The sequence below is a fragment of the Octopus bimaculoides genome, chromosome 4 (genome assembly GCF_046866305.1).
Source record: "Octopus bimaculoides isolate indiv1 chromosome 4, ASM4686630v1, whole genome shotgun sequence".
NCBI classification, from domain to species: domain Eukaryota; kingdom Metazoa; phylum Mollusca; class Cephalopoda; order Octopoda; family Octopodidae; genus Octopus; species Octopus bimaculoides.
The window spans coordinates 129,692,108-129,710,058 of NC_142931.1; the positions used below are offsets into that span (position 1 = coordinate 129,692,108).

General features: G+C 33.1%; 1 protein-coding gene across 1 annotated transcript in view; it reads left to right on the forward strand.

Moving 5' to 3' along the window:
* Window positions 1-13,126, forward strand: part of LOC106878595 (nicotinamide phosphoribosyltransferase) — a 43,070-nt gene extending 29,944 nt beyond the window's left edge. The window contains exons 6-9 of the mRNA XM_014927851.3: window positions 1,200-1,428; window positions 2,082-2,342; window positions 6,419-6,541; window positions 10,668-13,126. Of these exons, the coding sequence (XP_014783337.1) occupies window positions 1,200-1,428; window positions 2,082-2,342; window positions 6,419-6,541; window positions 10,668-10,769 (715 nt within the window). The 3' untranslated portion in view covers window positions 10,770-13,126. The remainder of the gene's footprint in view (window positions 1-1,199; window positions 1,429-2,081; window positions 2,343-6,418; window positions 6,542-10,667) is intronic.
* The last annotated feature ends 4,825 nt before the right edge of the window (window positions 13,127-17,951 follow it).

Below are 17,951 nucleotides of genomic sequence, written 5' to 3' on the forward strand. Positions count from 1 at the left end.
AGATTAGCTATGAGAACAAAAATGGTACCAATAATAATTGGTATACTGTGCTTAAATAAAAAATAAACATTTACAAAAACATAAACACTATACCATATCTCACAATTGTATTGCTCCCCTCAAAAAAAAAAAAAAAAAAAAAATGCTCAGCTCACTTTCTAGAGTAAACACTTTCAATTCGTTAACACATTTTACAGAGTACACATTCTTCCTAATCACCCCCACAGTAATATAACAACTTACTTATTACATATTCTGCACAGTCAACTTCCAATACAGTTGCATAATTTTACATTACACAGTTACTTTTCAATACACTAACATAACTTACACAGTACATATTCTACATATTTTGCATAATTGCCTTCTGCTACCTAACTCATACAATACCCTACACAATTGTCTCCCAATATTACAACACAAATTATACTGCACAGCACCTCCACACTGGCCTAGCCACCTCTTCTCTTTTCACTTCCCCACTGTGTATCCCCTGTTGGTCCTCACACTAATCACATTTCCCACCTTTGAGTGTTTTCCTTCCACCCATGTTTTTTTAGACAGATGTTAACCAAAAGATATTCAAGTTGAACATAAACCATATTGACTTCACCAGTCTTGGAAAGTCTGCACAGGTCATGTAACATTGCTTTCTTTCCTGGCTAAGCCATGAAAAATAATCAAAGCTCAATACCTCAATATAACTAACTAACACAAACGTATTTTAATACAATAAAACAAACTACACAGAAAATATCCAATGCAATCATCTCCTAATACTATGACATAACACACACACAGCACAGATTCTTTACAATCACCTCCTAATACTTTAAACTTTTTCACAACAAATAGAGGAACACTGAAACAACAAAACAGTAAACTGCAAAATAATCACACAATTCTGTAAATTTGGTGTAACACTTTTAGGTTGGGGTATACTTAATTGCAGTAGCACCACTATTTGACTTGACTGTAATCAATTCTGTAAAGATAAAAGATTAAGTAAAACTTCATAAATTTGAACTCAGATTGTAAAGAGATATCATGAAATAGTACAAGGTATTTTGTCTGTTGCTCAACATTTGATGCTTTTCTTTTTTTGTAATTTTATAAAATTTCAATTTTTTCAATTTAAACAATATTGCTGCATTATAATAAATGTCAATTGACATCTTTATTTCTTTAATTATTTGAAGCACTATAACAACTTGGCAAAAGGATGGAGAAGTGAATGGATTCCGAAATATGTTAGAGAAATTTCCAGAAGGTATTGTTGCATGTGTTAGTGACAGTTACAATATCTGGAATGCATGTGAGAATCTATGGGGAGAACAGTTGAAAGATCTCATCATTGAAAGAGGAGAACGTAATGCACGATTAGTTGTCAGACCAGACTCAGGAAATCCCTCAGATGTTGTAATCAAGGTAAGATTATTTTACTGAAGTTCTTAGCCAGTCTCACTGTTATACTTTAGTGTTTATATAATGTTTTCTTTGCATGTTCAATACCTATGTAAACAGATTACATTGTTTGCACCCAGCACTTGAATAAACAGTAGAGATAGAATATATTTCACTCTTCCTGAACTGAAACAAAGGTTTCCATTACATTATATCCACAAAACTGGATCATGTCTACTAGAAATTACCGATCAATGACAAATCTTTAAAATTAACAGAAACCTGCTTCTACAATGTTTTATTATATTGAATTACCTCATTATATTTACTAACTTAAGAAACCTTGAAAGTGTATATTGTGTACAAGTCTCTTTGAAAGGAACAAAGAATTTATGCCATTGTTTTTATTATTATTATTATTGAGATAAACTGTCTATATATTTGATGGTCTTTGAATATAATTAATGTCACATTTCCATCAGTACATGATCACAGATAAGTAGAAGCTCTCTTAACATTTATCTGCTTGTCAGATGAATTGAAGAAGACAGGAGACATGACAAAAGATAACATGTAAAACTGGTGCTTTAATATTAAATATCTAAAAGTTAAGTAATAAAAAGTACCACAAACCAAATACTGAATTTAAATATTATTTTGATAATTTATATTTTCAGGTTCTTGAAATTCTTGGCCGTAAATTTGGAACCAGCACAAACAGTAAAGGCTATAAGTTACTTCCTCCTTATATCCGTGTTATTCAAGGCGATGGTGTATCATATGAAACATTGGAAGAAATAGGTAGAAACTTGAAAAGACATGAATGGAGCATTGATAATGTCACTTTTGGCAGTGGAGGTGCTTTATTACAGAAAATTGATAGAGATACTCAGAAATGTGCTTATAAATGCAGTTCAGCAGTTATCAATGGAAAAGAGGTATGGTATAAAGATATTTCATAATATTTTGACTTTAAATTAAGGCAAGAGTTGGCAGAACTGTTAGCACCCTGGGCAAAATGATTAGTAACATTTCATCTGTCTTTATGTTCTGCCAAGGTCAACTTTGCCTTTCCTCTTTCTTGGGGTCAATGAAACAAGTACCAGCTAAGCATTGGTACTCAGCACAGGTGGAAGCTGACAAAAATGGTTTAGCTCCCTTCAAATTATTGGCCCTGTGTCAAAATTTGAAACCACTATTTTGGCTGTAAATTATTAATTGCTTTTTTTTATTATTATTTGATAATATGAAGCGTATCTGGAGAAAGAAAAATGTTCCTAACTCAGGTGTCTTATAATTTGAATACTCTGTGATTAAAGAAAATGTTATCACTCTTATAGTTTTACTTTATAAATAACCAAATATATATACATATATATATCATTATTGTTATCGCCATTTTGATGTTTACTTTTCCATGTTTATATGAGCTAGGTGAATTTGTTGAGACAAATTTTGTATTTTAGAGGGCTTGCAACATGTATTGTATTATACGGTTTTATCACAAATATAAAGACAATTGCTTTCAATTGTTTTCAATTGCTTTTCTATAATTCTGAGCTCTATTTTGAGGCATTTATTGAATTCTTTGATCCAGAAAATTTAGGATTTACAGATTTAGGATTATGTTTGGAAATTGGGTAGATACCAAAAATGTTCAAGATATGTATTTAAGGCTGCCATTTTGAATATCTTATATGTCGGTCATGCACAAAGCAGCAAATAACAACATTGATTTTTAGATTCTCCATGCTCTGATGATTCTTCTAAAAATGCACCGGTTTGCTACTCTAAAAATTTTGAGTGAAATCATATTTGTTAAATTAGTGAACCTGTCTATGTGCTATTGATTATATAAATGATTAGTGTGTGACCTACTTTGCTAGAAATTTATAGTATATCAGTGATGAGCCATAATCATCTAACTGCTTTCCCTGCCTTAATCCCCTAAATTGTGCTTTCCATCATTAAGCTGTCAACATCTGTGACTGATCCCTTTGTTGGCTGTACTAAGAGTAAGTCCCTCCTCTCTTTCTCATGCATTCTCTTCATTCAACGATTTCTCTTGTAATATTTCCTATAGCTCTTTCTTTCTGTTGTCAGTGAGATTAAGTGTGCCACTATCATTACATACACACTTACCAGGCCTGTATCTTAAAACATTGCATCAGCCACAGCAAATTATATCAGAGAAACACTCTTTGTTATGAATCTCTGTATTCTCCTCCCTATCATCATATACATTTATTACTTCTTTGAATATACAACTTGTTGCGGAGTCTTTCACGTTTCATATCTTCCTTTTCCAGATTAACTTATGTCTCTAAGTCTTTTGAGCTTTTACTACAAATCACTAGTTTATATTAAGTGGTACATACTTCACAAGGGAAATACTTAGTATTCCTAGCTGCCAGTCTTTTCTATTTTCTGATGAGCACGAATTCTATTTGACTGGAATATTTGTCTGGTTGGTAAGTGACTAGGTGATTAGCTGGCTACCTGAAGTTGAAAATGGTTCAGTCAGTTACATCACAGAACTTTCACGAACCCTGATCTCTTAGTCCTTATATCATATCCATAGCCTCCATGCATGAAGAAGCCATCATTAATCCTTTTGATACAAACTACCCCAAATCACCCTTGTTTCTTTTTTAAAGTGTTCTAAATTAAAACCTACCGTCAAAATTTCATGTTAATTTATGTTCCAAATACATAGCAGTGCTCCAGCATGGCCACAGTCAAATGACTGAAACAAGTAAAAGAATAAAAATACCAATCTAATAATGACAAAGCTATTTTAATAAATTCATTATCATATTCAAAATTAATTATAACAAAGGCAGCGTATTTTAACAGAAAATGGTAACAAAAGGATTTAAAGTCACTGGCCATGGTAATGAAGTCATTGTTATTTTGTTATCAAGGCAGTCAGCAGGAGCCTTTATCTATTGTGATGTATATGCACAGATAAATACTGCTGTCATTCTGTCTACAGATTAGTCTAAACTTAATTATTCTACTGCACCCACTGGTAACCTCAATTACTTTATCTATAAATTTCCCTGTCGACAATATGCCTATTCCATCAACTTCAATACTCAGAATAATTTTTACCTGTGTTCCTCACTCTTGAAGAGTCTGGCCGAGGCTTATCTTCATTTTTCTCTTATAAACAGGCGCACATCTTCTTGCTTCTGCTGTAGCATCTCTACAATCTCTTCAGATCCACCTTTCATTATGATGCCACTGATGGAGGAGAGAGAGGGGGGGGGGGGAGAGGGATTGTTTTATCATTAATAATAATGAGCATATATATATATATATATATATATATATATATAAAATTTAGATAAGGCCGGTTTATCAGATTACCTTAGATTTCACATCCATAAAAAGCTTAGCTTTATGGTGTATCATCAGATCCCAAAAACTGTTGGCTAAAGGCCTCTCTAGCATCCTTTATGGATGTAAAACCATCTTTAGGGTTTAATAAAATACCAGTCAAATACTGGGATCAATTCTCTCTTTCTCATCATAATTTAGTGTCCATGTTCCATGCTGGCATAGGTTGGAGGGCTTGACAGGATGCAACAGCTAAGAGGACTGCATCAAGCTCCAATGTCTGTTTTGGTATGGTTTCTGTGGCTTGACGCCCTTCCTGGCACCGACTACTTTACAGAGGAAATCAGTTGTTCAGTCGTTGAGAGGGAAGATTAAAAATGCTTAAGACACTCTGTGTGTCACAACAGTGTGTCACAACAGTGTGTCACAACAGTGCTCATATCACTCCAGCAGGGGCTGAGGGTCCACAGAAAGCGTTAAATATAAATGTATACACTCAAAAGAAGGTTTCAGATGAACAAAGTCAGGTAATATATATATAGGTGTGGCTGTGTGACACAGGTATGGTAAGCAGTTTCTTCCTCACTAAATGCTTTAGGGTTCAGTCCCACTGTATGACACCTTGGGCAAGTGTTTGCTATATAGCCTTGGGGCAACCAAGCCTTGTGAATGGATTTAGTGGAAACTGAAAGAAGCATGTTGTATATCACCATCATCACTTAACATCTGTTTTCCATGCTGGCATGGGTTGAATACACACACACACACACACACGTATGTATGCATGTGTGTGTGTGTGTATGTGCTTTTGTGTCTGTCTTTGTCCTCCATCACTGCTTGACAAACAGTGTGGGTTTGCATGGTTGCAGTCTAAGGACTGAAATAAAAAGATAGAAAGCTCTACACACATGCATGCACACACGCACACACACTCACACACTTCTTATGACCTCCATGTCTATACTCGTCAAATTCTAAAGCTCTCAGTGTCTACACTGTGAAGCATAGATCACAGTGCCTACAGAGCATTTCATTAAATTCACCAAATGTGTCAGATAAATGCTAAGGTTGAATTAAAAAGCAATACAAACCATGAGACATCAAATCTAATCTTTGATTGTCGAGCTAAAACATTGTATTGATCATTGAAGTCTGTTCTATAGCCTGGTGTAGCCATCTGGTTTCACCAGTCCTCAGTCAAATCGTCCAACCCATGCTAGCATGGAAAACGAACGTTAAACGACGATGATGTTCTCTATGTGGCTTGTGTGTTTTCTGTACTCTGGTTATTATTATTTTCTTGTCTACGTTTTGTTTGCAATGTCCTGTACCCAGATATGCACCTATATATACAGGTAGATGTAGGTATGCACATACCTGTACGTATATATGCATATACTCATTTATTATTTGTTTTATAAGTATATATATATATATATATATATATATATATATTGAACTAGGGATTTTATGAAAATACATGTATATTATGAGATATTAGCTACAGATTTATTTGAAATGTTTTCTTATGTTGGAAAAGATATTTTGAATTTATTCAATTTTTTGTTTTTTACTTACCAAGCTGTAAATTATTTACTTAGTAAATCACTTATTGAAGATTATCTGTTGGTCATTATTTCAAGTATTATTTCAAAATTATTTTCATTTGCAGGTTTCTGTTTTCAAACAACCCATCACTGATTCTGGGAAGAAAAGCAAAAAAGGTCGATTGACTCTTGAACTCAAGGACGACCAGTATGTGACAGTTCAAAGAGGAAAGGGTGATACTAATAAAGTAAGTACATCAGTAAATTTACCAAACAAAATCTAATACTCCCAACTAGCAGGTATGGGTGGGTGGTAAGAAGTTTGCTTCCCAACCATATGGTTTGGTTCCAGATTCAGTTCCATTGTGAGGCACCTCCAGCTAGTATCTTCTACTATGGTCCCAGGCTGACCAAAGGCTTGTAAGTGGATTTGGTAGACACAAACTGAAAGAAGCTTGTCACATGTATATATATAGGTGTAGGAGTGGCTGTGTGGTAAGTAGCTTGCTTATCAACCACATGGTTCTGGGTTCAGTCCCACTGCGTGGCACCTTGGGCAGGTGTCTTCTACTATAGCCTCGGGCCGACCAAAGCCTTGTGAGTGGATTTGGTAGACGGAAACTGAAAGAAGCCCGTCATATATATGTATATATATATATATATATATGTATGTATGTGTGTTTGTGTGTCTGTGTTTGTCCCCCCACCATCGCTTGACAACCGATGCTGGTGTGTTTACGTCCCCGTAACTTAGCGGTTCGGCAAAAGAGACCGATAGAATAAGTACTAGGCTTACAAAGAATAAGTCCTGGGGTCGATTAGCTCGACTAAAGGTGGTGCTCCAGCATGGCCGCAGTCAAATGACTGAAACAAGTAAAAGAGTAAAGAGTATATACATACATACATATATATACATGTGTGTGTCTGTGTACACATTATACATATGTATATTGATTGAGGGTGTAAACTCAAAATGGGTGAAATACCTCTGAATAAATAATGTACTCCATGCAATAAAATGTAAAGAAAATTGCTATAATTAATTGTAATAAAAATAGATATTTTAAAACCACGATTCGATTCAACTGTAATACCAGTAGAGGTGATTATAAGTCCAGAGTTCAATTCGATTTAAAAAGTAACGCTATCACCTTCAACTAAATATCAACACAGGAAGCTTGTTTGAGTTAGATCACTTTGAAAACGTTGTAAGTGATGGACCCTTGATGAAATTGCAGTGACTAGGATGCATAATTGCATATAGAGCAATGTGCAGTTGTTGCAGTAGAAATATATGTTGTTCATTGTTATATACGCTGTAGAAAACTTTTTAATAAAAAAAGTTCTGGATGGGAATAAATCTCCACTCTCCTCTCAGTTTTCAATTATGTGTGTGTGTGTGTGTGTGTGTGCGTGCGTGCGTGTGTGTGTGTGTGTGTTTGTGTACACACATTTGTGTGCAGGCGTGTATCTATTAATGCGTGTGTATTTGTGTTTGTCCTCCACCATAACCTGGCAACTGGTATTGGCTTGTTTATGTCTCTGCAACTTAGCAGTTTGGCAAAAGAGATTGATATAATAACCACGCTTAAAGAATTAAGTATTGCAGTCAATTCTTTTAGTTAGAACCCTTCAAGGCAATGTCCCAGCATGGCCACTGTCCAATGACTGAAACATTTGAAAGGAAAGCTAAAAGAAAAGAACTAGAGTGAAGATATCAGAAGAAATGTGTGTTGTGATACTGCTTCAGGAGAATGTTTTCTTTATATAGTGTAACAGTGGAAATAAAAGTCTGTCTTGAGTCTACATCTGAGTGATACAAAAGGAATGTAGGGTGAGGGGAGATTTAACAGATGTTATGTACAGGAATAGGGTACAATGAACAGAGAAATATGGTCCTCATCTTTTGACAGAGGTAATAATAGCAACAACAGAAATAACATAAGCAGCAGAAGCGGTAACAACAAAACCCATGGATAAGAGAATGGAACAATTTGCCAAGTCATCTGAAGGAAATCCATAAATTTCAAAAAATTTACCAAGTGCTTAATTATATGTAAAAAATTCAAATGATTAAGATATTAGTGAGAAGTTTGCAAATATTTCTGAATAAATTTTGGTAAATATATTTTATTATTAGATTTTATGCATACCTGCCCATGTAATAATGAATGTATGTATGTATGTATGTATGTATGTATGTATGTATGTATGTATGTGTGTGTGTGTGTATGTGTGTGTGCGTGTGTGTGTGTGCACGTGCATGCATGTCCGTGTATGTGTGTATGTATGTATGTATGCATATATGTATGTGTGTGTATGAATGTATGTGTTTGTATATGTGTGTGTGTATGTATGTATGTATGTATGTATGTGTATGCATGTATGTTTGTATGTGTATGAGTGTATGTATGTATGCGTGTGTATGTATGTATGCATGTGTGTGCATGTATATGTATGTATGTATGTGTGTGTACATACATATGTGTTCATGTGTGTGCATATGTTTGAATGATGTATGCATGCATGAATGCATGTATGTGTGTATATACTTATGTCATGTCAGAGGTAACCAGAGACATGCTGCTAGTGACTATGGAACCCATTAGTACAACCTGTGCTTGATTGAGCTGTCAGCGACTAAACTAGCAACTCTACCTAGTTTGCATGGTCTGTAGGATAACTTTTAGACAGCCAGCAGTATGTAAAACAAAACCTGACTAAGACAAATGAACTTAAGACAGTCAGCAATCTTATAATATGTATGTTGGTATATATATGTATAATTATATGTGTATGTATATAAATGCTCACAAATGAAAGATTCTCTTATTAGAAACCTGTGATGTTTATAGTCATGGAAGCATCATTTTCTGCTTGTTTCCAGTTGAATGGCTTTATTCATTAAAAAAGTGGCACTTGCAGTGCATAAATGTCTGTTGCTATACATTTTTTGGGCCACCTCTCCCCACATTTTTTTCTCTTTTTATAAGCAAAAAAAAAAAATCAAAACCTCAGTCAGCAGATTTTTGATTGAGGTATCATGCACATAGGCACAGGTATGGCTGTGTGGTAAGAAGCTTACTTCCCACCCACGTGGTTTCAGGTTCAGTCCCACTGTGTGGCACCTTGGGCAAATGTCTTCTACTATAGCCTCAGGCTGACCAAAGCCTTGCGAGTGGATTTGGTAGACGGAAACTGAAAGAAGCCTGTCATATGTGTGTGTGTGTGTTTGTCTCCCCACCCCTATTGCTTGACAACTGATGTTGGTTTGTTTATGTCCCCATAACTTAGCAGTTCGGCAAAAGCGACTGATAGAACAAGTACAAGGTTCTGGGGGTCGATTTGTTCAACTAAAATCCTTTGAGGTGGAGCTTCAGCATGACTGCAGTCAAATGGCTGAAACAAGTAAAAGAATAAAAAAAACCTGCAACAACGAAATACTCCATTTCCATAGTTTTCTCACTCATGGGAGCACAAAAGGGTCAGTCCAAGCAAGAACATTTGTGACACTCCAGTCACCTATGTGACAGCATCTTTCATTGAAGTACAATCTCTGTGTAAGAGGTGGAGTCTTAGACGGAGGGTGCCTTTAAACCAGTGGTTCTCAACTGAGGTCCATATGACCTGTAGGGGTCCATATAAAATTTTTGAGGGTCCACACAAGCAAAATAGTAAACTGGGGATCCACAGTTGTATTTTAAGGGTTCATGAAAAATTTTGATTATGAAATATTTAGAGCAAGAAATCACTAAGTTTCTTTCTCTGATGTTATACATAGTTTAATATGTTTATGGTCACTGAAACATTCTCTCAGAGAGTGTTTGTGAAAACCTACACAAGTTAATGTGTGAAAAACAAGATAGGAATTTTGAAAGTAGTATCTATAAAACTAGTTTTTAACCCTTTAGTGTTCACATTATTCTGCCATAATTAATGCTTTTTTATCCACATTATTTTGAACTAATCATGCATTATCTCGTAGCTATGAGATTTTGATGAGGTAGCTGTTAATTTTTAAAACGATATTGTAGGGTTGGTGTGAGAGACCAGATCCGGCCAGTTTGAACATAGAATAGGCAGAATACTTTTGGCCGGATATGGCCGGTTTAAATGCTAAAGGGTTAAACACTGAATGGCTATCGAAGTCCACCAGAATAAAATAGTAATGAAAGGGGTCTGTAAATAAAAAATGGTTGAGAACTATGGACTTAGAGAGTTTTGTCATAGTGTTGTGTGATTTTATCATCATTGGGGCCCATGGTATTATGAGGCAAAGTAATGTTTTATTTCATTTAAGAAAAATTACTATTTCTATATAATTTATATAATTTCATTTTATTTATTTATTTTTTTTGCTTGCTATTACAACAGGACATTCTTGTGACTGTCTTTGAAAATGGGAAATTATTGAAAGATTTCGCTTTTGAAGAGATTCGTAAGAGAGCTGAGATTGACTTGTTGAAGAATAAATGAAATCTTCTTAAAGACCAAAGACAGAATTTATTATAATATGCTTCTTTCTGATCTCCATGATCACCACAGCATAGAAGGTTTGTTGTTTCTGCACTTGAGTCAGAGTTCTATGGTATCATTACTGTTATTTCAATGAGTATAACCAGATTTATACTACAGTAGCACTTCTATAATCTCAGTATGTATACATTTACTTCTGTCTATTGTTGCCATTCTGTTGTTGTTGAAGTATTTTACTTAAACATAGAATCACATTCGCTGAATATGTAAAGGTGTTTTTCCAGTGTTTTTGGTGCTATAGATCACTTAGATCAGTTTTTGATGGATGTATTTTTGGGTAATTTTTCATACCATTTTGTTTCTTACAATTTCTAAATACCATGATTGTTGAAGACTACACAGATTGAATTATATTAATATTAGCTGAGGTATTTGTTGCTGTGCTGTTCTCATAATTTCTTTCCTATACCTTTAAACTAAAATCATGAATGTTTTACATTGTAAAAAGAATTGTTTGAGGTTAGTTGTTGATATTTAGTTTTATAAAATATCATAAGTAATTTATCTAAGAATTATAATCATGTGAGATAATAAGATAGCCTCTATATATTCTATTGATTTGCAAGAAATATCAGCTAATCTCTCTTAAGCCACACTCTATCATCTTGAAAAGGACACATTGGATAATGTAGTCTTAGATACACTGCATGAATAAAGAAAAAAAAAATGAGATGGTCTTGGCTAGAACACCTTTGATTATAAGCCTGCTGGTTCTGGACAACAACTATTATTTTTCATTGTGTGAAATGATGATGTATCTGAAATATTGAGAATGAATATTTCTTGTCCTTTGAGATAACAGGGAAGATTTAACACAAATATACCTCAAGTCAAAATGTCAGTAGATTTCAAATTGACATTATTTAAATGAAACTTTTGAGTATTGTAAATCCCTGTGTAGGAGGTGTTAATTTATATGCATTGCAGTATCTAAATTTGTCTCCATTCGGTTTTGAGTTAAAATTTTTCTAAGGAACTTGAAACTGAAGCTGGGTAAACATTAACTTTTATTATGGCAGGATTAAATTAAATTCATGGTCTGCAACATTTAAAATCTTTGTGCCTAGTCAATAGTAAATTGTTATTTAAAATTTTTGTGGTGGGAATGAGTAGTTCTCAGTAAATTAAATTGTTTTCTTGTTGGAACTGCTTCCTTATATCTCTAATACCTTTGGTAAAAGTATGAATGCTATAAATTTTGTTCTTCTTGTCACTACACTATGCCAGGTGTTTTTAGAAAATTCCTAATTTTAAGTTTCTAAATGATGGAGAAGGCCATAAGAGTAGAGAGACTGTCATTAATTTCTCTACAATCAATAAAATATGTACTAGTAGTATACTATATTTAACTGAATCAACTAGATCTCTCCACTGAAAAACTTATATAATTCGGTGATAATACTCATGACCAAATTAAAATTATATACTTGATTGAGGAATCATTTTTTTCTATCAAATCAAGGAAATACTATTCATATCAATACAGGAGTGAAGCAGTGTCTGTGTATGTTGAGTTGCGATGTTGAACCGTGAATGTCTTTCCCAAAGGACACTGTTAATATAAGTGAAGTGAAATATCACCAACTGTGAATTGAAATCTAATTAGACATAGCTTACAAGGAAATTATGTACCTCTACTACATATAACTTACCTCCATATACAATCTATACAAACAATAAGATTAATTGAATCTATAAAGGAATTTTGAGAATCAAAAAGATTATCAGACATCATCAATTCAATCATGCATGTATTTTTCAGTGTATGTGCATAATCAATTTTGTTTCCAGACACCAAAATGACATAATTAGCAGGAAAGAGAGATGGCAGGAAGCAGCCAGTATTAAATTGTATGAGAGAAAAAGGGGGCTTATTGACCCCATATTTTTTTTTTTTCAGATATAACAAATAGTTATATATTCAGTTGTATTATATGAACAATCAAAACCCAGCAAACATGTATCCTGCATGTTCTTCTTCTGAATTCTTCACTTTCATTATTTTCCCATTCAAATTCATTAATTATCAGTTTTATATGTGAGTATTCAATGTCATTAGTGTTATGAACTATTTAGAGTAAATTTCATGTAGACAGACAATATTGTTTCTCTCTCAACGGCTGTCAATTATATATAACTAGCTATTGTTATTTGTTTGTTTTCTTTTTATGATTTTTATCATGGTTTTTCTCTTTGTTTCCTTTTTTATTAATAGTTCATCATTGTCATTTCATTTGGATGTTATTTATGTACTTATTTATATAATTATATTGTCAAAAAAAAAAAAAAGAAGAAAAGTGAGAACTACTGTTGTATCACTGTCACCAATGCATAGTAGTGATGCCTTAACTCTTGTAGTTTACTGATTATTCAATTCAGATATATTATTTGACTGTGTTACATAAGATAAGAAATGATGGTAGCCAGAGTGATGAAAACTGTTGCTGTGTGAGAGCTGTGTAGGGTATAGAATAATTGATTGTATGTCATATAGAAGATAAATGCTTTAACTGTAAGACTATAATTTTCTTGACTGTTGACCACGTCTTTAGAATTATGATTTTTCATTAATTATACAAACACTGTGTTTCAGTCAGATTGATCCCCGATTGCCATTAAATATTTTATTTTAAGGTAGATGAGAACATTGCAATGCATGTTTAGAAATAAAAGGTTTTAGCTTGAATCTAGTCTGTATTAAGTACGCAACCAGGAATAAGATATCTAATCCCAAATGGGAATAAACCAATCAAAAAAGTGTCACTGTCAAATTTTGAACAACTTTTCATCATTAAAGATGAACTTAAGAGTCTGAAAAATTATTATCTTATTAACAGCAACTTATTTGAAATATTTAGGTATTTGACACTATAATTCTGTTTGCATGAAATATTTGACAAATGTAACATAGGATATAATATATACAGGACATGGTGTGTAATACATTGCATGGATGCTGCTTGCATGGAAAACATAGGTGATGTTGTGAACATGTGAACAGGTGATTATTATGTGAACAGATGATTGTTATGTGAACATGTGAACTAGTGATTATTATGTGAACATGTGAAGAGGTGATTATTACATAAACATGTGAACAGGTGATTGTTATGTGAACAGGTGGTTATTATATGAACATGTGATTATTATGTGAACAGGTGATTGTTATGTGAATATGTGAACTGGTGATTATTATGTGAACATGTGAACTAGTGATTATTATGTGAACATGTGAACTAGTGATTATTACATAAACATGTGAACAGGTGATTGTTATGTGAACAGGTGGTTATTATGTGAACATGTGATTATTATGTGAACAGGTGATTATTATGTGAACATGTGAACTAGTGATTATTATGTGAACATGTGAACTAGTGATTATTACATAAACATGTGAACAGGTGATTGTTATGTGAACATGTGATTATTATGTGAACATGTGAACTAGTGATTATTATGTGAACATGTGAACTAGTGATTATTACATAAACATGTGAACAGGTGATTGTTATGTGAACAGGTGATTGTTATGTGAACATGTGATTATTATGTGAACAGGTGATTGTTATGTGACAATTGTTTTTGTTAGTACTTTGTGATATTTCTTGATAACAGGAAATATTTTAAATCATGTTGATAATTGAAAAACTGGTGAAGACTTCAGAGATATATTTTGATAATAGTGAATGTTGTGAAAATTATGTCAAAATAAATATAACAGTAGTCATATTTTAATTATATAGAAAAGAAAGGTAGTGGAAAATTAAAAATATTCCAATAAATTAACCAATAATAGACAGACTTTGTATGAAAATTAGTTTTATGTGCATATGTATGCATATGTATGTATGTTAGTTTGTATGTATGTTACTATGTATGTATATACAAATTTGTTAAATTTTATGCATATATATATATAATGTTTTATAAAGTGCCTATAAAAGAGCACAAGACACATAACTATTAAGTTAGGACACTATATGTTCTATTATACCCCAAAACAGACGTTTTGGAGAAAAAAATTGTGTCATAACACACATAAGTCCATGTTACAGGTTTGTTGGCTATAATTATCATTCATAGAGTACTGATATATAATACAAGACAAGAGGATGTAGTGTGAAATTATTTGTTCATAATATCTTTACATGTGTTTAGGTGTGTCTGTGTATACATACATACATACATACGTGTGTGTGTGTATTCATTTGTTTATGAGTGAATATAAGTGTATTCATTTATGTATGTACACATATGTGATTTTATATAAATTTTAATAATGTTTTCATGATTAAACTAAGCAATCAGATAATTAATATTGCTAGCTGCAGATGACTGTGATTATTTGACTTCAATTATTATTATTCGTTAGATTATACAGTTCAGTAATTAACATTCTAGGAATAATTTATAGGCACATATGGTGGGGAGAAACAATAATTACACTAAAAAAACAAACAAATAAATAAAACAGTGTGTGTGTGTGCGTGTGTATTAAAAGATGAACAATGCTACAAGTGTTCTGAAGTTACTCAGAACCCCAAAATATAATCCGTCCAATTCTTATTTGGTTATAACAAATCCTAAATATATTTCATAATTTTTTACAAATGTCAATTATTCTTATTCAATAGCAAAAACTATAATGATGAAGATGACAATACTAATTAGCATCTGATTTATAGACATGTATATATGTATAATTGTGACTCTGAACAATCAATACATAGTGATATTTTTTGAGAGAGTTTTTATTATTAATATTATTATTTGCCCTGGTGGTAAGTAAAAGAAATCATTATTATTATTATTATCATCATTATTATTATTATTGTTGTTGGTGCTGCTGTTATTATTGTTATTAATGCTCAGTGGCATTTTGTCCATCTTTACATTTTGAGTTCAAATTCCGCCAAGGTCGACTTTGTTTGTCATCCTTTCAGGGTCAATAAAATAAGTACTAGTTGAGTACTGGGGGTCGATGTAATCAACTTATCCTCCTCCCCAAAATTTCAGGCCTTGTGCCTATAGTAGAAAAGATGATTGTTATTATTATTATTATTATTATTATTATTAAGGCAGCGAGCTGGCAGAATCATAAGTATTTAGTCTGTCACTATGTTCTGAGTTCAAATCCGCCGAGGTCGACTTTGCCTTTCATCCTTTCGGGGTTGATTAAATAAATGCCAGTTACGTACTGGGGTCGATGCAATTAACTTAATCCCTTCACCCAAATTTGAGGCCTTGTGCTTCTAGTATAAAAAAATTATTATTATAAAGGCAGTAAGCTGGCAGAATTGTTAGCATGCCGGGCGAAATGCTTAGCAGTATTTTGTCTGAGTTCAAATTCTGCCAAGATCGATGTTGCCTGTCATCCTTTCGGGGTCAATAAAACAAGTACCAGTTGAAAACTGGGGTTGATGTAATTGACTCACTCCCTCCCTCAAAATTGTTGGCCTTGTGGCAAAATTTGAAACCATTATTATTTTTTAAATTATTATTATTAATGCTTAGCAGCATTTTATCTGTCTTATGTTCTGAGTTCAAATTCTGCCAAGGTCGACTTTGCCTTTCATCCTTTTGGGGTCAATTAAATAAGTACCAGTTATGCACTGGGGTCAATGTAATCGCCTTAATACCTTACCCCAAATTTCAGGCCTTGTGCCTACAGTAGAAAGGATTATTATTTTGTTTCACTTATGTAAAAGCGTGCGTAAAACACCCCTGATATTTATTAATCAAATGTCATTTCTACATGTACTGATCATGTGTGTGTCTTGTCAAATGAATTAAATATACTTTGCTGAGGAAGTCTAATAAGACTGAAACATGATTGCTGCTTTTAAAGAACAAACGCATTCCAAATTGTCTTGTCCATATTAACTGTTTAGGTTGTGATTTATTAGAGTTAACTCCCTTACCTGTTGTTTGGTGATTTTAACACAAACCTAGTGGAAGTTTTTGTCTACGATAAATCTCAGTTGATCCAAAAAGTTTTTCAACTCACAATATTACATACATGGGACCATTTTACTGGATGTGTATTATAAATACAGAACACTCCTGAGTTACTTCTCAACTGTATTGTGATATTCAAAATGAGTATACCTACATGCCTCATATGTGTGTGTATATATATATGTCTGCATATATGTGTGTATATATATATATATACATATATATTATATACATATATATTAATACATATATATACATATACATTATATACATATATATACATACATACATACATATATATATATATATATATACACACATATATATATACATACATACATATCTCTCTATATATCATCATCATCGTTTAACGTCCGCTTTCCATGCTAGCATGGGTTGGACGATTTGACTGAGGACTGGTGAAACCGGATGGCAACACCAGGCTCCAACATATATATATATGTATGTATGTATACTTAAGGTGACAAACTAGCAGAATCATTGGCACACTAAACAAAATACTTAGCAGCATTTTATCCGTTTTAGTGCTCTGAGTTCAACTTCGCTTTTCAGCCTTTCGGGGTTGATGAAATGAGTACCAGTTGAACACTGGGGTCGATGTAATTGACTGACCTCCTCCTGCAAAATTTGCGACTATGATAGAAAGGCTATATGTGTGTGTATGAGGCTGGTTGTGAGTACATGTCATTGTAATGACCTGAAAAAGCCCCAAAAGGCTGAATAGCATCTGCTGGTCTTGCTGGGATGATTTTCATCTGCCTCTCATATTTATTGTGATTTTAAGACATGTCCATAAAAGATGTTACTTTGGGATGAATACCACAGTAACAGTCCTATCAATGGTGTATATACAGGGTGGCCCAAAAGTAGGTTTATGGTTATTCAACTATCACTTTTGCATTCATATATTAACAAATTAGATTTTAATTATAAGAAAAATATGAAACCATTATTCTACGTTAATTTAGTTAATTGCAAGATAGAAATTTAAATGTAATAAAATGTTTTAAAAGAAATTTAAAGTGCCTACATGATAACTGTAAACTTACTTTTTTAGGCCACCCTGTACATTAATTACAAGAGCGTTGTAATTAACTGTTACTTAGATGGTTATACTTTCATTGATCTGATCATGTTTGT